The 27,957-nt window shown below is 39.6% G+C and overlaps 1 protein-coding gene and 2 pseudogenes across 3 annotated transcripts; 2 read left to right on the top strand and 1 right to left on the bottom strand.

Moving 5' to 3' along the window:
- The first annotated feature begins 2,494 nt into the window (after positions 1–2,494).
- On the top strand, positions 2,495–3,893 carry LOC143634364 (S-adenosyl-L-methionine:benzoic acid/salicylic acid carboxyl methyltransferase 2-like; annotated as a pseudogene). Its single transcript, XR_013153842.1, has 4 exons — positions 2,495–2,578; positions 2,659–3,066; positions 3,178–3,432; positions 3,527–3,893. The product of XR_013153842.1 is annotated as an S-adenosyl-L-methionine:benzoic acid/salicylic acid carboxyl methyltransferase 2-like (transcript).
- Positions 3,894–18,081: 14,188 nt separating this feature from the next.
- Positions 18,082–20,104, top strand: LOC143634383 (putative methyltransferase TCM_000331; annotated as a pseudogene). The gene is made up of 4 exons (XR_013153844.1): positions 18,082–18,099; positions 18,879–19,277; positions 19,359–19,613; positions 19,693–20,104. The product of XR_013153844.1 is annotated as a putative methyltransferase TCM_000331 (transcript).
- A 3,551-nt stretch (positions 20,105–23,655) lies between these two features.
- LOC143634340 (bidirectional sugar transporter SWEET2-like) lies at positions 23,656–26,025 on the bottom strand. The gene is made up of 6 exons (XM_077102453.1): positions 25,677–26,025; positions 24,929–24,965; positions 24,638–24,854; positions 24,401–24,559; positions 24,020–24,139; positions 23,656–23,939 (listed from the first exon to the last, which is right to left on the bottom strand). The coding sequence occupies exons 1-6, from the start codon at positions 25,741–25,743 to the stop codon at positions 23,826–23,828; spliced, it is 714 nt and encodes a 237-aa protein (XP_076958568.1). The 5' UTR covers positions 25,744–26,025; the 3' UTR covers positions 23,656–23,825.
- Between the last annotated feature and the right edge of the window lie 1,932 nt (positions 26,026–27,957).

Below are 27,957 nucleotides of genomic sequence, written 5' to 3' on the forward strand. Positions count from 1 at the left end.
TTCACAAGTGAATCAACATACACACCACCCAACAAGCGGATTTGCCCAACAAGTGACTCTTTCTTCTTATTCGACAAACGAAAAGTTTAAACAATCGTTGAAAAAAGCTCAAAAAATCGTAAAGACATAAGGACGCGTTCGTTTCACAGAATAAAATTGAAATTTACATAGGATTGGAATTTAAAAATATTGGATTTAGAATATGAACATTCTAATAGGAATTAGAATTTGAAGGAATTGAAATCTAATTTCATTCTTAATGTGTACGTTTGACCAATGAATTGGATTCTATCACCACAAATGAATTAAAATCAGTTTTTTTAACGAGGATAACAGCGAAAACATTTTTGTTTTTTTAAGATTTTTTGTCTTTTATATATATTTTGTGTTATGATTTTCTTTTATTATCTTTTTATGGCTTTTCTATTAAGATAAAAAATCCCTCAAAAAAAATACTCAAAGATAATAATAAAAAATTCATAACTCAATATATAAATTGAAAACAAAAAAAGTAAAAGAAGTAAAATATTATATTCGTTGTCCTCGTTAAAAAAATATCGATAAAAGATTCCAACGAATTTCCTTGAATTCCTCCAAATTTTGGAAGGATTTGGAATTCCTTTATTTGAAGGAATTGAATTCCAATTCCAATTCTTTGAACCGAACACACCAAAATGGAATTAAGATTCCAATTCCAAAGAAACTAACACGCCATGTCATAGGATTTTAATTCTAATTCCTTTAAACTCCCACGAGTTTTGTGAAACGAACGCGCATGGTTTATGTAACACCCGTAAACATAATTCAATTTGAACATTGCTCTATGAATTCAAAACTTGGAACAAAGAAAAAGATAAACTAATGTTCTTTTGATCTCCTCATTAATTAGATCTAAACCGAACCATCCCTATTTTAAAGTGTATGTTGTGTTACGTTGAATATATGTAACCACCATAGCTGGGACAATAATTGCACCCTTGAAAAAACACAATGTGGACCTTCAAGCCACATCTATGTGATGTAAGATACATTACTCTTTCCGGTTTGATTTATTTTCATTTACTTGCTTAGTAAACCATGGTTTCATACATCAACTTGTAATTAGCTTTCTCCATTTGCTTATATAATATATTAGACAAACTTAAGATGATTAATTTATAATTTGATGTATGGTTTTGTTGTATTGATTGTAAGATGTTCTCATTGTATCTCTTGCAAGAATGTAAATGGTTATACATGAAATGAAACGAACTATATAACTTTTAACTTTATAAAACAACAATTATACCTAATAAAATCTCGTCAATAGCAAAGTTATTTATAAGGCCTGGGAAGTGTGCTATGTAAGCAAGCCATATCCTAGAAGATAGAGGGATTGCTTCCGGTGAGGCTCCAACTCTAAAAATCATATCTGACATGGAAAGAATATTAGAAACATAGAGTTATTTATCGAGATCTAGATAGCAAAAACACGAATATGCATGAAAAGAATTTTAGGCAAAATTAATAACATAAAGACAAGAATATGGTGACATGCAAAGGCCACAGTAAACATAAGAAGAAACTAATATCCATAGACAAAGATCAGACGACAATGTACTATTTCCTTAATGGCTGAAAAGTCATGATAGTCCTGACCTTAATCTTACGTTTCCACGAAGTCTTATTGATCATTTCCTCATAAAGGTAGAAGTCTATCAAAACGAGTTAAGATAAAATGTTCAAGATGTTAGACACAAGTTAAGATAATGCATCTTTACACACAAAAATTCTCGATAAACAAAGGCTATTTCTGTACTACATGAACATTTTTAATAACATTAATAAACGACAAGTTACCTTATCAGTACAATAAAATATAACAATTTCTGGCTAGAAAATGATTATACATGATCACTAAGCAACTTCAGTGACGGAACCATAAACTTTTAATCGGAGAGTCACAATATACTTTTTTTTTATATTTGTTTCACAAACTTACGAACAATAGTTAATAATTATCGAAGGGTCAAATTATCTTTTCAAAAAGACTTTTACCTCTAATGAGAATAATATATTTTGACAAATTAAATTTCTATATCTAAAGATATAATAAAATTGTTATAAAATGGAAACATAAAAAAAATGATTAAAATCAAGATGTGAGCTGTTCATTAGATTTCAAAGGAGAAGATCCAAGATCTTGAAGATATTAAAAACAAAAAATGTCATTAGTCAAGAACACAAACTTTGATTTGCAAGGTCAACATGTAATAATACATCAATAACATATTCTCAATACTCCTTATCAAGAAATTGTCCAATTTTCAAACGCCCAATAAAATAAAAAATTTCAATAATTGTATAGTAATTAATGTAATCTTGTTTTGTTAATGTGAAAGAGTTTATAAAGGTGGCAAAGCAATAAAAATTAGGTCTATATAAAGCAACAAAAGAAAGTGCATATATGTAACAAAGCTGCCAAAGCAACAAGTACTAGAACAAAGGCAAAGAAAAAGAAACAATGACCCTAGAAAACATCCTACATATGAATACTGGTGATGGAGAATCAAGCTATGCCAACAACTCCTTGATTCAGGTTTGAGTGATACCATAAACTTTTGCACATATTTAGCAACATGTATGTATTAAACTACTTTGTTATTATTTTCTCTCCAGGAAAATGGGATACAACAAGCTGTCCCATTTTTAAAGCAATCAATCAAGGGTTTAGCTAACCATGATGTTTTCAAGGATTGTTTCACGGTTGCAGATTTAGGATGCTCGTCTGCCACAAATACGCTATTGGTTGCGTCTAATATCATTGATACAGTGCACGAGGTGTGCCAAGAAAATGATCGTAAAATGCCACAGTTTCAAGTGTGTTTAAATGACCTACTTGGAAATGATTTCAATTCGATCTTCAAGTTATTACCCGACTTTTATGAAAAGCTTAAGAGCGAAAAAGGAGAAAGTTTTGGCCATTGTTTTGTTTCAGCTGTTCCGGGATCCTTTTATGGTAGGCTCTTCCCTGACCAAAGTTTGCACCTTGTTCACTCTGCTAATAGTAACCATTGGCTTTCCCAGGTATCCATGATATCCAACTTTGTATTTCTCTTTTGTTAATGATTTTATGTAAAGTTGGTTGCAAGTAAATATTATGAATGATAATACTATATTAACTCTAACATGTGATAGGTGCCTCAAGGCCTTGAAAATAATGGATCAAATATATGCATGGCGAAAACAAGTCCTCCGGATGTATACCAAGCATATGGAAAGCAATTTCATATTGATTTTACAAAGTTTTTACAAATGCGCTCCGAGGAAGTAGTACGTGGTGGAAGCATGATTTTAACTTTTCTTGCTCGGGGTACGGTTGATCCAAGTAAAGATGACTGTTGTGCACTCTTGGAGCTACTCGGGCAATCACTTGTCAACATGACAAAAGAGGTATGCATATGGTTCTTCAGTATCCAAATTCGAATTCAAAGTAGAGAATAATAATTTTGTTAGTAGTTAGTTTGCTTTGCTCGTGTGACTATAGGGAATGGTTCGTGAATCAGACATTAACTCATTCAATGTCCCATTGTATCTTCCACGCGAGGACGAAGTTAGGAACATTATTGAATATGAGGGATCGTTTTCTCTTGAAAACATGAATTGTTTTAAACTAAATTGGGATCCCTACGACACGGATTACACAAACATGTATGATTCTAGAGCTCAGCCAAATCCATGCGGAGAACATAACAAAACTTATGAGAGCGATTCTTGAACCGTTGTTGATATCTCATTTCGGTGATTCCATTATTGACGTGATATTTAAGAAGTTTGGGAAGCTCGTGGCCGAATATCTCACAAAAAAGAAACCAAGAAGCCTTTTTGTAACCATTGCATTGACCAAGAAATGAACAATTAGCGTGTTCATAATACTCTACTGGTTATTTTTTATTTCCTATATGATATATTTATTCTTGATTTCTTGTCATTGTATCCTTGAATCCTCTATTTATGAAGGAATAGTTATTTTGGTTGATCTAGACATGCTCTTTAATAAATGAAAACAGTAAAATACTCACCAACATCTTATATAAAAGATAATAACATCCATAATTTAAGAACTAAATTATAAGAATGCGATTATTGAAGCCAATGAAAACTTGATAGAGCATAGGTTGATTCATAAGGTCCATCAAAACTACTATTGTGTTCATTTGGCCATATCGAGTACGAAGGAAAGCCTTTGGTATATCTTCTGCCCATACCTTTACTTGATGATAATCGAACCTTAACAACTAGCCCTTTGTAACTAGTCAAATAAGTCATCAATTCTTGGCAAAAAGTACTTGCTTTTATGGTCATTATGTTCAGTTCGGTATACACATCCTCATGCTACCGTCTTTGTTCTTATCAAATAGAATAGGCGCACTCCAAAGTGACACACTTGATCAAATGAAACCTCTATCCAAAATATCTAGTAGTTGAGACATTAATTCTTGCATTTCTGGAGGTGCAAGATGATATGGGGTTTTAGCTACAAATTTAACTCTAGGAAGCAGCTCGATTTTGAATTTAATATTTCTTTCGGGTGGAGCGCTCGCTAAGACACTACCTTAGTTTTAAAACATGCTACTACGGTAATTAAACATCTTTTCAAAATTCTAAATAATCTTGTCCATGAAAGTCTTAAGCTTTGGGTCCTTAAGATTCCTAATGATCATATGTGAGACATGCTTAAAACGATCATCTTAAGGTTTGGGTCCTTAAGATTCCGATCGATCAATGTCAAATAATAAATAACAACTACTTTGATCATATAGTTTTAGTTGTTTAATCAGCCTATATCAGCTTGCTAGCATATAGTTTTGTGTTCACTAAATGCGCGAACCAGTTGCCTAGAATTGTTACGTATACATACAAGTGAGTGCGTACTTGGTCATAGTTAATATGCGTAAAAGATTAATATCATCCTACATGTACATGTTTACTAATTAAGTAATGGTCGGGTCAAGGATTTGTCTCGATGTTTCATTGAAAATGTGCATTAATCGAACATGCATGGGTGTCGTGTGTCGATTTTTCAACCAAATGGTTGGTTGTGAGCAGCCTGCATGATCATTAATTCTAGAAGTGTTAATTCTTAATCAAGGTCACAAAAGGATGATTACAATTTACAACACAAAGGCTACCGAGACTAGCTTCCGGATTATCATTACCCTCATGGACGTCTACAAGAATCGTGAAAAAAAAATTAGCCGAAGAAGAAAAAAATTAGACCTTAAATTAGTTGAGTAATTTTAAAATATATATATAATTTAAAAAATATTGGGCTATCGGGGTGTCGGGCCGGGATCAGCCGACCACCGGCCCTGCCTCATAACCGGCTCTGATTACACTCAAGATTAAGCTAGCTTCCACAACAGTAGCAATACTTGGAACCTCACTTGAAAATTATGAACAAGATGAAGAATGCTCTAGTTCTTCACAACGTGTATTACACGGTTAAATAAATGAAACGTTAAATTAATATTATTTTTTTCTTATTTTGTAAGTTGTAAATTTACCCGTAATAAGTTGAAATGATAACTGAAGAGACGTGGATCGACTCACTGGTAGACGATCTACTTTCCTCGGGTGTGATTATGCTATTTCACCGATGGTTCTCTGGGATCTGGGTTCTTCCACCTACAAAATGAACAGCACCGTAAACTTACCCCTCAGAAAGGGACAGAGGGGTCCTCTTTGGGGTAACCCTCCGGTGTGAGAATAAGTGTTTGTAGGAGAAGATAATAATATGAGAGTAAGGAAATCTGGAGAGTATTGCTTAATATTAGCTGAATACTGTGTGATTGAGTGTGTTACTGGATGTAATTGGATCCCCCTTCCTTGTGGAGTTGATGTGGTATTTATAGTGCTAGGGTTTCCACTGATTTGGCTCAGCCTTGTTGGCCTCCTCCAATTGATTTGCGCCACGTGTCCTTGGGGACACCTGGTGCTTTTTCATTGGTTATAATCACGTGGTAGCACATGGGTTATGCTGAGTTGTCCACCTTTCATTTGGCAGCTGTCAACATCAGCATATTCTTATTCCTTAAAAAGATACCTTCTGGAAGGTTGTCTGACGTGCACAATCAAGGTTGCCCTAATCCTGATTTGGATAAGGACGAGGTTGATTATGTGCATGTGTGATACGCGCCTATCCTGAGGATGCGCGAGGTCTTCTCTTTATTCTCACGCGCAGATGTTTCATGCGCAGATGTGATATGCACAAGCATGTGATATGCGCCACGCGCGGATGCGATATGCGTGAGCATATGTGATGCCTGAGCATATGTGATATGCGTGAGCATGTGATGCATGAGCATGTGATGCATGAGCATATGTGATATGCGTGAGCATATGTTATATGCGCCATGCGCATAGGTTTTGGCTTTGTGCCTTCATAATGTCTTGATTTCAAGACTCTTGTCTATATCTTGTGGGTTGACCCGCCTCGCTCGGTGTTGAGGCGGGTACATACCTCTTCAAGCCCCCCCAGTCTAATGTGTGTCTTCTCTCGCGCGAGCGAGGTAAGATAGATATTAGACTTAATAGTTTGCTCTTTTAATAGGGTTTTGTCTTTTTCTTCTTATTACTCGTCGTTGCGCGAAATTCTATCCTTTTGGTTGAAACGAATCGTCTATGTACGTGATGGAGACGTGTCAGACCTTTCGTGTGCTCGAGGTGCTACAGTTGCCTTTCATGTCCCCTCACATAGTGTCAGGAACACGTGTCGCGCTCGCGTTGGTCCGTACCTGCGAGTGGTGGCGCGTGAACTCTGGTGGCAGCTGTATCGTTTCTTTTCGTGTCCCCTCACACAGTGTCAGGGACACGTGTCGCGCTCGCGTTGGCTTACACCTGCGAGTGGTGGCGCGTGGAGTCCAATCAGTACCAAAATTTCTCTCTCCTGGGCCTATAAAAGCAAGCCCTTAGAGTTTGAATCCTTCATCTTCCTTGTTGTTTATTCAGAGCTCTTTTCTTTCTTTCATTCTATTCCGATTACTGTCTTCTGCTTCCAGATCTCTGTTCTTCAGAAGCATCCTCCGTTCGTTTTTACAGTTGTATGTCTGATAGTTCAGACAACACAATCTCCCCCAACAATCGCCGTGTTAAATCGCTAGTAATGTCAACTTTGAAGAAGACCGGCAAGGGGAAGAAGACTGCAGAGGCCTCCTCGGAGGAGGTAGGGAGGACTAAGGCAGTGAAGAAGTGGGATGAGATCCCCTGCAAACTGAGGCAGGCCGATTTCGACAGCCTTATCGCCTCTCAGGGTTTTCTCCCTGAGTATGGCTGCATCCTGCCTGCGTCCGGGCAAACGGCGGCGGACCCGCCTACCGGTTATATATCCCTGTACTGCCATTTTTTCACCCACTGCAACCTTCGTCTCCCGATGACAAGGTTTGTAGGTGCGGTGCTTAGGTTTTATGGGATTCATATATCCCAAGTCCATCCGTTTGGACTCGTGCGCATGACTCATTTTGAGTTCATGTGCAAATCTCAGCGCGAGGAGCCCACCCCTCGGCGCTTTCAGTTTTTTTATAAGCCCAAGATCCAAGATTCTTGGTTCTCCTTCATTCCTCGCAGTCAGAAGGTGAAGTGCTGCACTGTTTCATTCAAGAGCCTTCATGACTGGTCTGAGAGATTTTTCTATATAAGGGCTGGTGTGATCCCCATCCGTATGACCATGCGCGCGATCTCTTCTGCGCCTGCGGATGTGGGTGTCCTCAAGAACCCAACTGGCGCCTGGGTAAATAAGTTGACCGCTGAACCATCCCCCGCCAAGAACATTTGTGAGGAGGCGCTGGTGGGGGTTGGTATGAGCAGGAGGTGGGCGGACAGCGCGACTGAGCCCGTTATCCAAGTTGACGGCTTGTGTAAGTTAATCTAATTGCTTTACTTCTGCGCGAATATAATTCGTTTTGCTGATATCATTTGACTTGTTTTGTGCAGTCACCAAGGAGTATATCCACGCCGCCTATGATGAGCATATGGAGGGTGGCTCCGTCGCGCTGGGCGTTGGGGAGGTTGGCTTCCCCGATCGCTTTGATGACATGTTCATCCCTGTTAATCTGGGATTTCTCTTTTTTGCGATTTGCCTGTTTTGCCTTTTTACTAATGCTTATGCCTTTATAATACCAAATTTGGCTAACATTTCCGTTGCACGTATTGTAGATGCGCTCGAAAACTACGAGCTGGAGCTCGCGGAAGAGGAGGAGGAGGAGGAGGCGCCCCAACTAAAGCGTAAGGCTAAGGGGAAAATTGGCACAGGGGCCAGTAAGAAACAGAAGAAAGATGATGCCCCTGTTGTTCAGGATCCTCCTACTCAGGCGAAGGGACCTGAGAAAACCCAGGTGTTCACCACCAAGTTTTCCTTGTCTTCCCTGCCTCAAAAAGTGGGAAGACCTCCTGTCCACCTGAGGTATGGTGCCACTACCTCCTCCCTTCGCGCGGCGGAAAAGGGAAGCGGCGTTGCGCCTGCCGTTTCCTCTCCGACAGGTATACTTTGCTTATCCTTTATGGTTCTATGTGCGCGATTCTGATAGAATTACTAATGATTCCTTGCTCTCTTAAATGTTTGTAGAGCCGGCGACCTTGGTGGATCAACCTCAGGCGCAACAAGGTGCCGAGCCTGCGCCGGAGGTCGCTTCGAAGTCCCCCGTTTTACCCTCAAAAAAGGGGAGAATGGACTTCATGGCGATGTTTGCCTCGCGAACGGAGTTGCGCCAAGGTATGTATTGCCCTTTTATTTTCTGATTTTTTTCTTTTAGATCAAGTCATGAACCATTTCTTTTTGTTGATTTTTCATAGAGGTCATTGCTGGCGTACAAGCTGCTGGCGGCACTCCTGGCGCCGGTGCCAGCGCCGCTGGTTCTGCTCCTGCTCCTGCAAGCGCTGAATCTCCCCTCATCGGGATTACTAAGGAGCAGGAGGCCGTTTTACGCGCCGATCTGGCGGCGCCGAGACCTCCCTCACCTCCTCCTGCGCACAGCCCTCCTCGCGAGACTGACTTTGGTTCTAGGTCGCAGGAGAAGAGGCCTGTTTCAGAGGAGGATGAGGAGGTTCAAGTTGAAGGCTCCGACAGTGGCCGCGCCAGCCCTGCAGCGCCACGAGGTTTCATGGCGGAGTCTTCTCGTGGGCCTGGCGCTGACTTTTCTGCTTCATCCCCGCAGGTATAGATTCGTTTTTGCTCCGCTGCGCGGACTTCCATCTTAGTGTTTTGATGACTTAGATAATTACTTTGTGTTTGCAGGAAGCCGATCACATTTACCGCCCGAGATGGAATATTACTGAGGACAGCTCATTTCAATCCATGGGTGTGTGTGCGGAATTCTGGGCTCATTCTGTGCCTCCAGCTGAAAGGAGGTTTCAGGAGGGCCGCGCTCGCGATGACTTGCTCAACGATCATCTGTTTGCTGGGTCGGCTTTCTTTGCTGCCTCCCAAGAGCTTCGCTATGATTACGTAAAGGTACGTGATGCTCTTGCGGAAGCCAAGCAAGAGGCTAAAGTGTCTGCTTAGCATCTTTCTGATGCTCGAGAGAGAGCTGAGAAGCTCCAAGCAGAGCTCAGTGAGAACAGAGCAAGTGCTAACACCGCATTCGTGAAGCGCGGTCATGAGCTACAGGCTGCGAGGGAGAAGCTACAGGCGGCCGAGGCGGACGCTGCCAAGTACGCGCGTAGAGTGCGCGACTTGGAGCTGGACGCTGAGGCGCGTGACCAAGCTCTTGTCCAGTCTATAACTGACAAATCATCACTGGAGAGTGAGGTTGCCCGCCTGAAGAAGGAGCTGGCGGCCGCGCAGGCCGAAAAAGATGAAGCCTTGGCGACGGCAGCGTCTAGCCAGGAAGCACTTGACCTTGCGCGAGCGGAAAAAGAAGAAGCCTTGGCGGCAGCAGCTTCTGACAAAGAGGAGCTGAAACAAACTAAGGAAACTGTTGAATTGTTAAACTCTCAGATTCCTTCTCTTGAGACGTCTGTTGCTTCCCTCGCGCAGGATCGCCAATGGCTAGTCTCACAGGGTATGACTCGTTGCGCTTACGCGATGAAATACTCAGACGAGTTTCAGGCCCTTGTGATGGATTGCAACGCTGCCGCGCGCCTGGTGGGTCGAGCTGAAGGGTTCAAGGATGGCTATGAATATGGGATGCTGAAGAAGAACCCATCCGACTACCCTTATCAGAGCGACGTTGCCTGCGCGGACATGGCCGCGATGGGGGAGAAGTATTTGAATACTCCTATTCCCATCCTTGGGCAGGTATTTTATCCTTAATGATATTACCCTGACTTATTTTCCAAGTCTTTTTTGTACTTATATTTTTCCATATGATTTGCAGATATCCGCGCTTGCTGACCAGCCCGACCTCGGCGCGCTAAAGAAATTACTTGACGAGTGCGAAGGGGCTGGTGGCGGCGATGATGGCGCGGGGAATGCTGCTCCTGCTAGCGGCTCTGGCGTGGCCAAAGGATCCGCTCCTGACACTGTTGTGCTAGAAGACTCCATTCAGGATGAACAACTTGACTATGGTCAGTTTGGAGATGACGAGGAGCAGGCTGCGCCAGATGCTGAGGGCGGTGATGAGGATTATGAAGAGGCTGACGTCGACGTGGAGACTTGAGAAGCCCTTCATGTTTTTTATTTTTATTTGTAGTTTGTATCTCATCATCTTGTAAACTTGTAAATTTCAATGCTTTTGAAATGAAATTTTGTTTTTCCCTTCTTTGCATCTTGCGCATTCCCTGTTCATCTTTTTATATCGCATGTTTGCTTGTTGAAAATAAGATATGCTTGCACGTTGAAATAAGAACAAGGTTGTAAGGAAATTATTATACTTAATCCTTGTCATATTGTAAGTGATTTTGCCATATCTTGATTATGTTGACACGTGCCTTGCCTTTTTCATTATTCCTCTTTTGCGCGACGTTATCGTGCATTCATTATATGGAATTATGAGTTTTTTAGCCTTTACGTGTCAGTATGTGTTACTCAGATATCCATTACAATTTTATGCGCGACCCCGACCTGAGACCTTAACAACTATGTTTTGGCATTTGCTTTGCCTTAGTTGTGTTTAGGTATTTTTATGGTCAGGCTGCGCAGCATGTAGGATGGATGTTGTGAGTGATTTGAGCTAAGGCTCACATTATTGGGCTAAGGCCCTGAGCTAAGGCTCATATTATTGGGCTAAGGCCCTGACGTTTTAGAGTTAAGACTCATTAACGCGTTTGAGCTTGAAGCTCGCGCATGTATGTTTTACTTCGTTTTATTTCGTTTTGATGTCAATACAATGTTGTCATATTGCTCAAAATTAATAAAGGGAAGTGTGAAACATGTATGCAAAAGGTAATAGAATCCACATTAAGAGAAGATAGCGCGTATCATTATTCATAATGGCTTAGAAAGCCTTGATTACAAACTTGACAATTTTTACAAGAAACATTTTCTAAGCTGTGCCGCGTTCCATGTGCGCGGGATCTTCTTTCCATTCAAATCTTTTAAGGCGTATGCGCCTTTTCCCAATTCTTCCAAGACTTGATAAGGTCCCTCCCAATTGGGGGACATTTTTCCCGGGGGTATCGCGCGGCTAGCTTCATTGTTTCGAAGGACAAAATCATTTTTCTTGAAGTGGCATTCTTTCACGCGCTGATTGTAATATTTTTCCAGTTTTTTCTTGTACTTGGCTTCACTGATGATAGCCACCTCTCTGCGCCCTTCAAGTAAGTTGAGATCCAACCTTCTTTCGCGCTCGTTATCAATCTTGTTCATCATGAGCACTCTATGGGATGGGCATCCAATTTCCGCTGGAATCATTTCCTCCGTTCCATAGGTTAGGCTGAACGGGGATTCGCCATTGCTGGTTTTGCTTAATGTCCTGTGTGCCCACAGGACATTAGGTAGCTCTTCGACCCAAGAATGGGATTCTCCCTCCAACCTTTTCTTCAGCCCATTTAACAAGCTCTGGTTCGCGCGTTCCACTTGTCCATTCCCCTGAGGGTGATAAACTGAAGTGAAAATTTGGTTGATGCGCAATTCCTTGAGCCAGCTGGATATCTTCTTGTCAGTGAATTGCTTGCCATTATCGCTCACAATTTCCATGGGCAAGCCAAAACGGCATATGATGTGGCTCCAGATAAACTGCTTCATCACTTCGGCTGTGATTTTTGCTAGTGGCTTGGCTTCAACCCATTTTGTGAAATAGTCTACTGCCACTACTAAAAATTTTACTCGCCCTTGCGCTTGCGGAAGGGGACCCACAATGTCGATTGCCCATTTGTGGAAAGGCCATGCGGAGGTCACTGGAATCAAGTTGTTCTTTGGCCGCATGGTGTTTGGCGCATAGCTCTGACATGCTTTGCATTTTTTGATCTCTTTTAGAGCGTCCAAGTACATGCCTGGCCAATAGTAACATGCGCTCATTGCCTTGGCAACCACCATGCGTGGGCCAGCATGTATTGCACAGATTCCTTCGTGTATCTCTCTGATCACATAGCTTGCTTCCTCAGCATCTAGGCATTTCATGAGCGGCCCAAGATAAGAGCGTCGATATAATGTGCCATCAAGCAGTTCATAGTTCTGCGATTTGTGCCTTATCTTCCTCGCCAGTGCGCGATTGTCCGGTACCTTTCCCTCCTTCAAGAATTCCATTATTGGAGTTATCCATGATGAAGGGGTTGTATGAGTTACAAGGACAGACTTCGCTACCACCGACGGGTTGCTCATTACTTCTACCCTGACATCTTTGCCAAAGTGGTCGAAGCTGGTTGATGCCATCTTGCTCAGCGCGTCAGCAGATTTGTTTTCACTGCGCGGAATATGAATGATTCTGAAGCAGTCAAACTGCTCGATGAGCTTTTTCGCCTGCTCTAGATATAGAGGCATGGTGTTCTCCTTGGCATCATAAAGGTCATTGACCTGTGCTGCTACCAAGTATGAATCAACATGGGCCTCTAGCTTTTTAACTCCGAATTTTCGCGCGATGCGCAGGCCAGCCAGCAGGGCTTCATACTCAGCCTCATTGTTGGTGCTCTTGAAGTCCAACCTGATGGCGTAAGTATATTCATGATTCTCTGGGTCCACCAGTTTAAGGCCTGCGCCGAACCCTTCGTTGTTTGAAGCTCCGTCAGTGAACAATCTCCAAACATTTTCTTCATCATTGGCTCGCGGAGGGTCTACCTCGCGCTGAGCCTCTTCAATCTTTCCTTCTGGAATTTCCGCGATGAAATCTGCTAAAACTTGCCCCTTTATTGCTGGACGGGGCTTATAGGCGATGGTGTGTTCACCTAATTCCAGGGCCCATTTTGTCAGCCTTCCTGAGAGCGCGGGACGCCGCAAGACTTGCTGGATGTTGTAACCAGTCAGAACTTCAATGGGATGACCATTGAAATATCTATGTAGCTTGCGCGACGCGTGTGTTAGCGACAAAACTAACTTTTCCATGATGGAGTAGCGCGTCTCAGGATCTGTCAGCACCCGACTCACATAGTATATTGGCGTTTGGATTCCCTTGCGATCCACCAACAATACTGCGCCGATGGCGCGCTCTCCTGCTGATAGGTACAATGTCAAAGTTTCACCAGGAAGTGGAGCTGTGAGCGCGGGCAGATTTATCAAACATTCTTTAATCTCACTGAAAGCTTGCTCGGCCTCAGGAGTCCATTTGAATTGGCTTTTCTTTAAGCAATTCCTCAATGTGTTGACAAATGGAGTAGATTTGCTTGCATGGTTCGCTAGGAACCTGTTGATTGAAACCAATCTACCATTCAGCTTCTGGACTTCTTTCATGGTGGATGGCGAGGGCATGTCAAGGATGGCCTCCACCTTCTCAGGGTTCACCTTGAAACCATCCTTGGTGACCATTACACCTAGGAATTTTCCCTCTTGTACGCCGAAAGTGCATTTGCTCGGATTGAGCTTCATGTTAACTTCCTTTAGGCGCCCAAGGGTTTCTTCGATGTCTTTGAGCATTTGTCTTTCCTCCCTGCTTTTGATCACCAAATCATCCACATAGACTTCTAGGTTTCTTCCAATTTGCTCGCTGAAAACGGCATCCATAAGTCTTTGGTAGGTGGCGCCCGCATTCTTCAAACCAAAGGGCATTTTTGTGTAACAAAAAACACCCTTGTCGGTTCTGAAGGCGGTCTTGTCCTCATCTTGTGGTGCCATTTGAATCTGGTGATAGCCTTTGTAGGCATCCAGGAAACATTTTAGCTTGAATGGCGCCACGGAGTCCACCTTTGCGTCGATGTTTGGGAGGGGGTAACAATCTTTTGGGCACGCTTTGTTGAGGTCCTTGAAGTCAATGCACATCCTCCACGACCCGTTACTTTTCTTTACCATCACAGGATTGGCTACCCACGTCTGGTATCGTATCGGGCGGATGATGTTTGCGCGCAGTAAATCCTCAACCTGCTCATTCATGGCCCTCGCTTTCTCATCCCCCATGACTCTCTTCTTTTGAGCAATTGGCTCTACAGACTTGAACGTGTTGAGAGAATGTTGTGCCAGGTCTCGCAGAACCCCAGTCATATCAGAGTGTTGCCACGCGAAGACCGACATATATGCTGTGAGCAATCTTTTCATTCTCAACCTCGTGTCGTCTGATATCGTTGCGCCAATTGTGATTTTCTGCTCCGGGAATTTTGGGTTGAGAATCCATTCCTCTGGCGCGTTGTCTGCCATTGGAAGTTTCATTCTCCCTTCCCGCAGAGTATTTGTCACTGCACACAAATGATCTCGGTATACAAAAGTTACACCTGTTGGTGTTGGGAACCCCAATGCGCCGTGCGCTGGCGACGGTATGGCGTTAAATTGGGCAATCGTTCCTCTACCCAAGATCATATTGTGGCAAGAAGTGGTGGGCAGGACCAAGAAGTTGACAACTTCGGCTCGCTTGTGCTTCTCATCCCCCATAGTTAGCTCAAATTGTATTTGACCTAGGGGATGAATGATTTCATTTGAAACACCAGAGATTGGTGCATTCACAATTTCAAGCCTCGCTTGGTCTGCCGGATCCAGTTTTCTGAAACATTGCTCATACATGATGTCTGATTCGCTGCCACTGTCCACCAGGACTTTTGACACTTCGTAATGAGCAATGTGTGTAGTGATAACAAGAGGACTGCTGATAGAAGGGCCTCCCCTGATTCTTGGGAAAATTACTTGTTGCTCGCGCCAATCTCCTTGGATTTGCGCGCTTCTCTTTCTTGATGTTTGCCCTTGCCTTCCCCCCTCGGCTACACAGATTCTTTTGTACTTTTTGCTGGCAGAGGCTCCTTCTGGTTGTTCACTTTCTGGTCTTTGGTTTTTCACCAGGTGAGCCAGCTTGCCTGATTTCACATCTTTTTCAATTGCATCCTTCAAGTGATGGCATGCATCAGTGTTGTGTCCTGTGGACTTGTGAAACTCACAGTACTTGCCACTGTTTGATGGTCCCTTGTAGTGTAGTGGCTTGGGGGTTTTGAACTGGACATTCTCAGTGCTCAACACTTGCGAAGGTGTTTTAGTGAGGGGAGTCCATATTCTTGGCAGAGGTCTGCTAGGATCTCTGCCGCCTTCCCTCTTATCACCTTCCCCGCGATTACGAATGTCTTTTTGGGGCTGAGGTGAGCTTGGTTGCGCCTGTTTTTCTGCGGGAGAAAAACTGGTTGGTTGCAACCTGGACCATACAGTGGTCTGTTTGCCCCTTCTTTCGTTGCTGCGCGGTGTCTCAGCTTGATGCCCTCTTTCTCTTGCCCTATCTTGGGCAATTTGTTTTTCATTTCTCGCGAATACTCGCGATGCTTCCATTAGCTTGGCCCAAGTGGTGGGCATGCCATCTCTGCTTACGAGAGCTCGGCGGAGTTGATCACTGCGCGCGCCTTGTATGAAGGCCACGCGCAATAGTTGCTCAGTGATACCTCCGATTGCCAGAGACTCCTGATTGAAACGAGTTATGTAGTCTTCGATCGTTTCATCATTCCTGCGCACGCAGTGCATGATGTCATCAGGGTCGCGCGTGTGTCGTCGCTGTTGTACGAAGTGAGCTTGGAACTTTTCAAAAAGTTCCTCGAACCCATCGATTTGCCCAGTAGGCAAGCTCTCGAACCAGACACGAGCCGCGTCCGTTAGGCATCGAGCAAACATGTGACACCATGTTGGCATCGTCCAGCTTTCTAGGTTTCCCGTGTTGTAAAAACCTTGCAAGAAATCGTCTGGATCTGTTGTGCCGTCATATTTGCCCAAACCACTTGGCATCTTGGTTTTATGCTGAATGGGGGCCTTCGCGATGCGCTCAGTGAATTTTGAATGTTTCACTAAGATGGCTGGCCTGTATGGTTTGGTTACGTCCACTTGCCCTCTCACTGGTGGGCTGTACGGTGCGTGCAGATCCAGGTCGGCTCTGGCTCCAGGCGCCATGTTCACTTGCGCGCGGGGCTGTGAGCCTCCTGCATGAGTATCTCGCGTCCTCCTGACGCTGTGTACTTCTTCATCACTAAACTCAGCATGTTCAGTGTGAACAGAGTGATCCTCTTCCGGCGCGCGCCCCCTTCTTGTTCCATGAACAGTTTGCTTATCAAACGCTTGCCTTTGTGTTAAGTCGGCTAGCTTTTTCTGTTTGACCATCTCATTGTACTTGTCCATTAGACGTCGTTGCTCGTTTATGAGCCATTCTTTAGGGTCATTTGTTTCATCTTCTGGACCCATTGGTCCTTTTTGTTTCGCGCCGGCGAGATTTTGTAACGTGAGATCGTCTGGAGGAGTTTCAGTCTGGCCATGAGGAGTTGTGATGAAAGGACGGTTACTGGTGGTGCGCGTAGAATCACGCGGCACCCTCAGAAACTGCTGTCCCTCATTAACATCCTCATGTTCAATATCCTCCTGAACTTGATCGTCGTTACGAACACCAGAAACCATGGTGAAATTTTTTTTTTTTTTTATAGATCTGATGAGATCTTGTTGCCGTTGTAACAGTGGATGGCGCCAATGAAGAAACGTGGATCGACTCACTGGTAGACGATCTACTTTCCTCGGGTGTGATTATGCTATTTCACCGATGGTTCTCTGGGATCTGGGTTCTTCCACCTACAAAATGAACAGCACCGTAAACTTACCCCTCAGAAAGGGACAGAGGGGTCCTCTTTGGGGTAACCCTCCGGTGTGAGAATAAGTGTTTGTAGGAGAAGATAATAATATGAGAGTAAGGAAATCTGGAGAGTATTGCTTAATATTAGCTGAATACTGTGTGATTGAGTGTGTTACTGGATGTAATTGGATCCCCCTTCCTTGTGGAGTTGATGTGGTATTTATAGTGCTAGGGTTTCCACTGATTGGGCTCAGCCTTGTTGGCCTCCTCCAATTGATTTGCGCCACGTGTCCTTGGGGACACCTGGTGCTTTTTCATTGGTTATAATCACGTGGTAGCACATGGGTTATGCTGAGTTGTCCACCTTTCATTTGGCAGCTGTCAACATCAGCATATTCTTATTCCTTAAAAATATACCTTCTGGAAGGTTGTCTGACGTGCACAATCAAGGTTGCCCTAATCCTGATTTGGATAAGGACGAGGTTGATTATGTGAATGTGTGATACGCGCCTATCCTGAGGATGCGCGAGGTCTTCTCTTTATTCTCACGCGCAGATGTGATATGCACAAGCATGTGATATGCGCCACGCGCGGATGCGATATGCGTGAGCATATGTGATGCCTGAGCATATGTGATATGCGTGAGCATGTGATGCATGAGCATATGTGATATGCGTGAGCATATGTTATATGCGCCATGCGCATAGGTTTTGGCTTTGTGCCTTCATAATGTCTTGATTTCAAGACTCTTGTCTATATCTTGTGGGTTGACCCGCCTCGCTCGGTGTTGAGGCGGGTACATACCTCTTCAATAACATTATGACGTAGCATTGTGACATGTAACGATGGATATATTACGTATTTATATACGTGTAAAATATAATCCACTAGGTATCTCTATATTTTATCTTCATTTACTTCATTCATATCCGTTCAAAATGATGAGAGTTATCCACCAGACATTTTGTTCTTAATTGTAACAAGGTTTTGTACGCGCGCAAGCATGATTGCGTGTTTAAAGGTAGTTGACATACACTAATCGCAAAAAACATACCTAGATCTGATTGAGTCTTTGTCTCCCTACACCACATGTGAGCTGAAAAATAACATATCTATAACCATTTACCAATATAACACAATTTGTAATGTCATATTTAGGTGCACAATAGATATAAGTACACAACTTGTATGTACAAAAGTTAAAATGCAGCATCCCCAGCTTCATGCATAATAAGAAAGCTTGGTCATGCCATCAACTCCACCAGGAGGAATTTCCACATATATGAATAAATCTGTGTCATAACTTTCAAGCATCAAAAAGAAGAAATATAATTGAAAAAATGCGTCCAGAGCACGGAAGTTATTGTAACTTATTTGTGATATGATATATATATATATGGATATAATATAAGAGAGAAATATATATGTTGGTAGGTAGATAAGTATGTACCCGGTTTCTAGTTTGAAAGGGAGAGGACCAGGATAACGGGGTAAGGATTTAACGATGGTTTGAGAGGATACAAGGATGGTGGAAGAAGCCAAAACAAGGATAAAGAGGACACAAATGTTTTGTTTCTGCATCTTTGTAATGTTTTTATTATTCTTTTTTTCTTTTTGGTGAGTGGAAATGTATGGCTGGTTTGTTTTATAGGGAAGAAAAATGAGATCCATGAGGGGGTTAGGTATGGCTTAGGCCAAACTTTAAAATAATAATACTGGCTGCTGTGTTTTCCAAGGTCAAAAATGAAATGTTTATACCAAAGTAAAACGTGTTAGTTTTAAGTTGTATATTGTTTATAGCGACCCGAGTCCTATAAGTTTTTAAAGCCTTTAATCAAGAGTATAGCTAATGATAATGTCTTCAAAGATTGTATCACCGTTGCGGATTTAGGATGCTCGTCTAGCCCAAATCCGTTGTTGGTTGCGTCTAATATTATTACTACAGTGCATGAGGTATGTCAAGAAAATAACCGTAAAACACCACAGTTTCAAGTGTTTTTAAATGACCTCTATGGAAATGATTTCAATACTATTTTCAAGTTATTACCCGACTTTTATGACAAGCTTAAGAAGGATAAAGGGGAAAGTTTTGGCCCTTGTTTTGTTTCGGCCGTTCCAGGTTCCTTCTATGACAGACTTTTTCCGGACCAAAGTTTGCACCTTGTCCACTCCTCTACTAGTAATCATTGGCTTTCTAAGGTACGCATAATATGATTAATATCCAACTCCATTTATAGTTCTCATATGTGATATATATCAATAAAACTAAAATTGTGATAGATACCTCAAGGACTAGAAAATAATGTATCAAATGTATACATGGCGAAAACAAGTCCTCCAAATGTATACCAAGCATATGGAAAACAATTTCATACTGATTTCACAATATTTTTACAAATGCGCTCGGAGGAAGTAGTACATGGTGGAAGCATGATATTAACATTTCCTGGTCGAAGGATCGTTGATCCAACTTCGGAGGATGGTAGCACACTCTTCGAGCTACTTGGACAATCACTCGTAGACATGCTCAAAGAGGTATATATATGTTGTCAAAAAATCTAGTTATTCCACTTTGCTTACGTGACTAACCAATTAAGTTTAACCGATACTACAGGGTTTGGTTCGAGGATCAGATATTAACTCATTCAATTTACCATTTTATTTTCCATGTGAGGATGAAGTTAGGAACATTATTGAATATGAGGGATCGTTTTCCCTTGAAAACATGAATGTTTTTAAACTCAACTGGGATCCACATGACACGGATTACGCTAACACGAATGATTCATACGAGCTCAGCAAAATCCATGGGAAAAACACATCAAAAGTACTTAGGGGTGGCTCTTGAACCATTGCTGGTTTCACATTTTGGATCTTCGATTATTGACGTGCTATTTAAGAAGTTTGAGAAGCATGTGGCCGATTATCTAGCGAAAAAGAAAACAAGATACTCTTTTCTAACCATTTCATTAATGGTTCATGTGTTGAAAATAACTCTATTGGTAATTTTAAGTTTCATGCATTGATATATGCGTTCTTGTCATTGCACAAACAATATATATACCAAGGGTTGAAGGTTTGGCTATTTTGGTTAATCTAGACTTGCATGCACCACCAATATCTTGTTTAGTGGATTTAGCACCTACATATATCTTTTTGGTAATCAATACTGATTACACACGTTTGATTTCTTGACTACATATATGTAATAAATTAACATAATATATTATTTTAAAATTTCATAAAAATTAGTCATAAGTTTGAATAAAATATAAATGAAATTAATGTGTTAAATGTGATAATCAAGTAAAGTAATTATATATAGTAAAATAATTATGTAATTACATCATCAAATAATTACTCTATGATATAATTATCACTACTAGAAAACAAGTCATTTTTCCACAAAACTTTCCTACGACAAGTAGCTTCAACAGATTTCCAACAAAAAAATAAGCTTCAACTTTGCTACAACATAATCTAACAAACATTATGTTAAGTCAAAATAGTTTTTGTAGGAAAGTTATAGGAAGTTCACAACCACATGTTTTTGTAGCAATTTTGTTAGAAAAGTTGTTGGAAAACGGTTGAAAACGATTTTCAATCATGTGTTTTTCCAACATAACTTTTTGTTGGAAAATTATTAGAAACTGGATTTTTCAACAAATTTCCTACGAATTCAGTTGTAGAAAAACATCTTTTTTTCTAGTAGTGTACATAATTACTCTACTTGTATATATAATATAACAATTTGATCAGTTGATAATGGTTCTTAAACAAACGAATTTTAGAAAACCAAGCACATGCAATTAATATTATAAAAATAGCATGTACTTTAGACTATCTGTTGTGGGCCGGGCATCCGCATTACACCTCACCCAATACCAGGCGTTATCCCCTTAGCGCCCATCTAACACAAAGAAGAGGTGGGGTCCACTACCTTCCGACAATCACATGCATGCACGCACATACATTCGTTTATTTTTCCTTTTATTTACTTTTTAGTTAAACATAACGCGCTCTTAAACAGTAGATTAATTTAAGCTCATTACCTACGTTACAGTATGTGGTAAAACATTACGCACTTTTTAATTAAACCGGAATACATATCCTTATAAGCCTTGATAACAAGTAATGACAAAATCAAACATATGAAAGAGAATTATTTTCTCTTAGACCTTATTAAATGATCCACCGTAGCATCAGACACCCTCGTGACAACCTAATTAAATTCTCAACGGCTAATTTAATGAAAGAGACTGAACACCAACTTCAAGCCCAAACCAGGCCCAAAGTTGTCGGTCACACTCACAAGTCACAACCTCTACAAACATTATTAACATATAACAAACAACGTCTATTATTCCCATAATAATACTTTCATCAATGGAAGCACTTTGGAACCTAGAAGATAAATGGAGCCTTACAACCCAAGAAGCCATCATCTTTTGTGCCGGGACTGCCATTCTCGTTGTCGTGTTTATCGCACTTTGTGTCACCATGACATTTAGGAAGAGACATGCAAAAAATGTTGTCGCTGAGCCCGTGGCGGCAAAAGGGTCACATGGTCAATGGTTAAGGGTGAAGAAGGGTTTAACCGGTTCGGTTAGGTGGAGTAAAGCTAATAAGTGGGGTGAGAGTTTGAGTGCGAGTCGAAAAGAGCAGCCCATGCCGTTGCTTGCTAGAGGTGGCGGTGAGGTGGGGTGGCCGAGCCATAATGCGGGTTCCCCCGTGTGGCAGCGGCCCATATTGATGGGTGAGAAGTGTGAGTTTCTGCGGTTTAGTGGGCTTATTCTTTATGATGAAAGAGGAAAGCTGCTAGATCAAGGCAACTCCGCTGATGTCCAGGTATGTATTGGTTTATAAATATATACATTTTAACCAGTGACGGACCCTGAAAAATATTTCAATGGGAATTATCAGGAGGCTTAACCAATCTTTTATAGGGGTGATCAGAATGTTTTGCGAAAAAATAATACTAAATTTTTTTTTATGCTGCACCCCCCCCCCCCCCCCCAATTATACAAATTAAATTCAAATTATTAATTTTTAAATTTCGGATTTGTAAGTTTTGAATTGACAAGACCCGAAAATCTGAATTATACACTTTGAATTACGAATCTAGTATACAGTTTGAATTAACCTGAATCGAGTTAGGAATTTAAGTTTTTTAATTCAGGTTATTCGAACGACCCTGAATCTGAAATTTCAATAAGTTTTTCTGGTTCCATTTTATATCCAAATCCAATTTAATTTCATAAAAATCAAATTTGGGTTCATTTTGGAAAACCTCAATAATTAATGTGTCAAGTGTATTTATACCTATCAAAACATTATAACTAACATGTTCCCCTTTTAGCTAACATTTTTATTTGATCAAATATTTTTATTTGTACATTATATGTACAAAACATTTGAACTTGTACTTTTTTGTGTGATTGCAGGAACAACCCAATGCAAGAGCTACTTTGAGAGATCTTCTGTAGTTAATTATCAATTTTCGTTCTTGTTATGTGTATCAATATATGAGTGTAATTAATTATTACATCTTTTACTTTGAAATTTAGTAATACTTCATGCAGCAAGACCAAGAACTCGAAAACGATTTTTTTTGGCAATTTCATTTGTACTATTATGAGCCGAGCCTCTAGTGAGCTATTTAAGAATGGCCGTTTAAAAACTCGAATCAAATAGAGAGCTTAAACGAGTCTTAGCTCAAATTGGAGCTAGTTTAACAAATGAGCTCGAACGTGAGCTTCAAATACATAGTTTAAGTAGCCTAAACGAGCCTATCGTTAATAAAAATAGGCTTATTGAATATAATAATTCCAACAAAATGTCATTGGCCAGTAACAATCTCAAATGAGTTCATTCCCACTTGTGATCCCAGATTTTAGAAAATATACCCTTATTGGACATCCGTTAAAATAAACTTAACGGCGTTAAGTATTTTTTTCAATTCCAAACTGATGTTTTAGGACTTGTGATCTGAAGAAAGGTACGAGCGATTGATGTAAACTTGGCTCAAAACGGTGATCTAAGGCTTAATATTGTGCTAATTGGACGTTCAAACAGCTAAATTCACTATCTCATTGTTTGGATAACCGTTTCGAGCTAAGTTTTACATCAATCAGCTCGTATACTCCTTCCGATCAAAAGCCCTAAAACAACAGTCTCTGAAATTCGGAAAAAGGGTAGATATTCTAAAATTTGAGACCATCAGTGGGAATAAATTCAGTTGAGATTATTATTGGCCAATGATATTTAGTTGGGATTATTAAAATCCAATAGACCACAAAAATATAATAAATTTATAATTTTGTATGTTATGTCATACATAGCAAGTATATCATACATAATCATGAAAATATAACTCATAAATCCGACGAGATGTTAAAAAAGCTGAGCTCGAGCTTAGGCTAGTTGGGACTCTGCTCAGCTCGTTTACACCCCTAACCACTTATCAATGCATCAAAAATCAATACTTATAAATTCACAAATTTGGCATACATGGCAACATGTAAAACATACACATAACATATATTACACACACTTCATATTCATCTTCACAAACAAATGCGCAATTGGACTACAAAACTCATATTGACACAAATATGATGATCAACAATTCAACACCCATTCTTTAATAATAATCAAAGATCAAACTCAACAACCAATCAAGTGCACACAAGAAAATACCGATGCGGGTTTGATTAATTACCTGTAAAGACTAGAACTTGAAGCTCTTCATGCCAACGATCCTATTAACGGTTCTTTCGTTCCTTGTTTTAATTTATCATTGTAGTAGAAATACAAGCCCAATTGTCCAATTCCTAGAATGGTTCCTATACCATTTGGAACCTAAAATCCAAAACATAAAAATATAAATAGTAAATAAAAGTTTTAAAAACTTAAAACTTTGCTTGATAAAAGAAGCTTACATAAATGAATGGATCAATATTGAATATTCCATATAACAAAAATGATGTGCTCATCAAGAAAGTAGATAGTGAGAGGTAAAATGGCATGAATTCAACACTCTTGGTATGGATCACTAGATTCTGAAATTAAAAAATATACATATATATTTAAAGTTATTAAATATCTATATATGGGTGAGCTTCTGAAAACTGCTTATTTGTTTACTTGCTTTTTGAAAAGCAAAATCAGTTTGGAAAAGCTGCATTTTGAAGCTTTTCAACGCACGTCAATTTCTGTTTACCAAACAGCTTTTGCTTTTTAAAAATCAAATAAGCAGTTTTCAAAAGCTTACCCAAACGGCAAACACCCCCTAACACGGGGTCCACATGCGAAGAACATACCATTACAGACAGTGGGGAAGCAAACATTGATATCAAGGTAGCACAGCTTAAATACCCTATAAGTAAATGCCTAATTTTAAAATCCGTAACGAGCAAACTCGCAAATGCAATAATAGCAAATAACCCGAAAATCGCCAACAGTAATGCGGACATCTTGAACTGTGAATATGAACATATGGAATATTTAGATAATTTGAATAATGTTTTGATATGTTTATGTAAATATAGGATTCTAACCTTTTTGTGTTTATCAGCATGTGTTATAAAGATTAAAATGTAGGATAACTGGAAGACCGCACCGATGGAATTAACTGTTGTAACCAACAAGTTATCGTATGATATTAACGGGCAGCCGTACCAGGCGCATATTAAGCAGTTCAAGAGGGAGTAAATGTATGGGATTCCTGAGAATTGTTCTGTTGATTGGTTTCTGATGATTCTTTTAAAAGTTGGTCTGAAATGGAAATATATATATTGTTAAAAGTTAGTTTTTTTAATTAAAGTATTTAGGAAATTGCTAAAACTTACATTGGTGACACAAAGAGCCCAAAAGCAAATATGTTACCTGCAAAAGTTGATAACAATTTGCATAATTAGACATATGGAACACAACAGATTTAGGTGAATATTAAGCAGTGTTAAATGTAAACTAATTACACAATGAGCCTAAAAGACTAAAATGAACCTAAATATGAACGATACACTTTGAATCGTTGATCTCTTTCAATCCTTTTTGTTCTTCTTGTTAAGGCTGTAAGCGAACCAAACGTTCAACAAACTATCCGGTGGGAAGTTTGTTTATGTTCGTTCACTTAATAAATGAATGAACATGAACAAAGAATTTCGTTAGATGAACAAAATGAACAAATGCGAACAGAGTTCATGTTCATTCAATCGTGTTCTGGGACGTTCGATAACATGAATATGAACGTCTCAAGAAAAACACCAATACAGACTTGGCAACTGGACCAATCCGTTGACTTTGACCATTCTCAGCCAAGCAAATCAAATAAAACATTGTTTTTTTTTCATTTGTGTTCGTGAACCGTTCACAGACAAGTTTATTTTCTTAATTTCTTAATGAATAAACACGGACAAGAAATTCCATTCGGTTAGATGTTAGTGAACCGAACCGTTCTCTTGTCCGATAAAAGCTTAATGAATTAACAAACATGAACAAGACTTGTTCCGTTTGGTTTGTTTACAGCCCTACAAGTAATATCTCGATACTTGCATTTCATCAAACACAAAGATAAGGGAATCAAGAATTACGAACCAGCTATCCCGGCAGCCTGCTTGTAAGCATCAAACGTTTGCGGTGAAACTAAACCAGCCATTTGCATATAGATTCAAACTGTTCTTCCTCAACTCCTAAATATCTTCTTTCATAAACATTAACCGCGTATATTCACCCGATGATCTTCGTGTATTTAGTCTTTTTTTGCTGAATGCTACAAATGGCAAGCCAAATCAAAGATGAACTTTAAGAACTATAGTATGAGTATATCCCATGGCCTAGTAATTGCGCATGCCCCTAGTCAAATGAATACCATGTGTTGTTAACCATATTAACGGTAATAGACTTCAACTTTTGGTTAACTTTAAATCAGTCCTTGTACTTTAAGTACTCGGCATTCTTGCCACTCAAATTATTCGTCCCGGCTGGTAGTATATATATGTAATGTATATTACGGTTTTTTGACTGACCTTGAGATTTACTTATATAATATCAGTCTATGCATGTTGCATAATAATTAAAATAAATTAGGGTCGAATTCAATTTAGTACTTCAGTTCTTATTTCTAAATGGTTATTATTATCTCAAAGAACCTGATTGTGAGTTTTAGTTTTGGTCGTTGTTACGACAAGTTATGTTATTTTTGTGGTCCTATCAAAACCGGAAATTCAGACATTGAATTTAATTAATTTTTATCAGGTTATTCGAGTTTGATTATCCAATATTAAAAAAATTGAAAAATATGTTTTCGAATACGATTCGAAAAATGGATTCTAATATGTTTATACGAATAACCCGAACAAGCTAATATATTACAAAAATATATTAAAAATAAATTGAAGTTAATAAAAGCATATATATTATTTGAACCGACCCGGGTTTCGGAAACCACACTTTTTAATTCGATTCGATCCAAATTTCAAGTTTTTTCGGTTCAAATAATGACACAATATCATCTTCTCTTGCCACTACTATATATGTTATATTTCATTTGAATAGTAACAATATTGAAAAAGAAGTTAGAACAAATTGTAATATTTTCAAGTTATACACTTCTAGGAATGTAATACCAACCTTTCAAAGTTAGTTGTTAAGAAATATTAGAATGGATAATAATATAGATTTTTCACAACCAGAATAATTGTTGGTGTTAGGTGAACATTTTTATTAAAACTTGTTTTTATTATGTGGTGGATTCGGTGGTGTAAGCCGACAACAGGATATTGTCATTTGGGTCCGATTATGATGGTAAAAACTTGGACCCACGAATAATTTTGTGTAACAAAGAGCCAAACTTTAGAGCATTCATTTTATTTTTTGTGTAGCGTTTTTATAATGTAGGTAATAGTTTACAGTGTTTTGGGTAAATGAGAAAGAAAAAATAAGTATATTTCAAAAATAATAATAATTTTGTACATTTAAAAAAAAATATTTTTTTAAAGTGGTTGTGAGAAAATAGATAACAATAAAATAAATAACAATATAATAAATGTATAAAAAATTATTATTTAATTCAACATGAGACAAAAGAAATTTTAGTGATTTTTAATGTAATTTTATTTTTATAGATAGAAGAATGAATGAGAATGCTCTTATTTCTGAAAAGGAAAAAACAAATTTTCCAGTTGCACGAATCAGTTCGTAAACATTAGCTAGTCCATCATCATCAACAAGGATTCTATAATCCTCAATCTAAGGTTGTCATCATTGAGGTCGAAAGCATTTCTATGAGTGTCGGAGCAAATGTGGTATATAGCCGATGACATCCCAAAACCAAACGTATATTAGAAAATATGAACTACTAAGACAACGTCTCTAATGGGGTGTGCGGGTTTTTCAAGAAATGGGGATGAAGTTTAGGCGAGGTGGAGACGAGAGTGGGTGAAGAATCCATAACTATTGGCTTAAGTGCACATATTTGAGGAGAGGGCAAATGTTGTATGACCGTGGGTATTAAATATTTAAATGAATAAAGAGAAAGAGGATAAAAAGAGTAAGGGGTGATTGTTTATATCTGCACGAAACCATTAAGATGGGGACATCTAATTCGATCAAAATTCAAAACGTTTGGTTCCAAAGGATAAAAAACATCTTACTGAGGCAAAATTGGTTCAGAATCAGTCAGCTTCTATTTGATGTTGAATGGGAAAGTGAGTTAATCAAATTTGAATCGGGCAGATCCGATTGAAAGAAACATGTGGCAAAAAAAAATATATAATTCTCATCTCTCGTTGGAGATGGCCTAAGTTCTTTATCCAATCGTTTGACCCATTTACAAAATTTATATTACAAAGTTTACTAGCTTGTTTCACTTTAAAAA

Source organism: Bidens hawaiensis, unplaced genomic scaffold (assembly GCF_021521415.1).
Source record: "Bidens hawaiensis isolate Kalapana, Puna unplaced genomic scaffold, B.hawaiensis_p1.1 tig00007048_1, whole genome shotgun sequence".
Classification (NCBI taxonomy): Eukaryota; Viridiplantae; Streptophyta; class Magnoliopsida; order Asterales; family Asteraceae; genus Bidens; species Bidens hawaiensis.

Excerpts from the sequence above, each read along its gene's own strand:
- LOC143634340 (XM_077102453.1), bottom strand. The coding sequence starts at position 25,743 with ATGCAAATGGCTGGTTTAGTTTCACCGCAAACGTTTGATGCTTACAAG. Across the intron at positions 24,966-25,676 it reads GCAGGCTGCCGGGATAGCTG|GTAACATATTTGCTTTTGGG; the intron begins GTTCGTAATTCT and ends CAACTTTTGCAG. Across the intron at positions 24,855-24,928 it reads GGGCTCTTTGTGTCACCAAT|ACCAACTTTTAAAAGAATCA; the intron begins GTAAGTTTTAGC and ends TTTCCATTTCAG.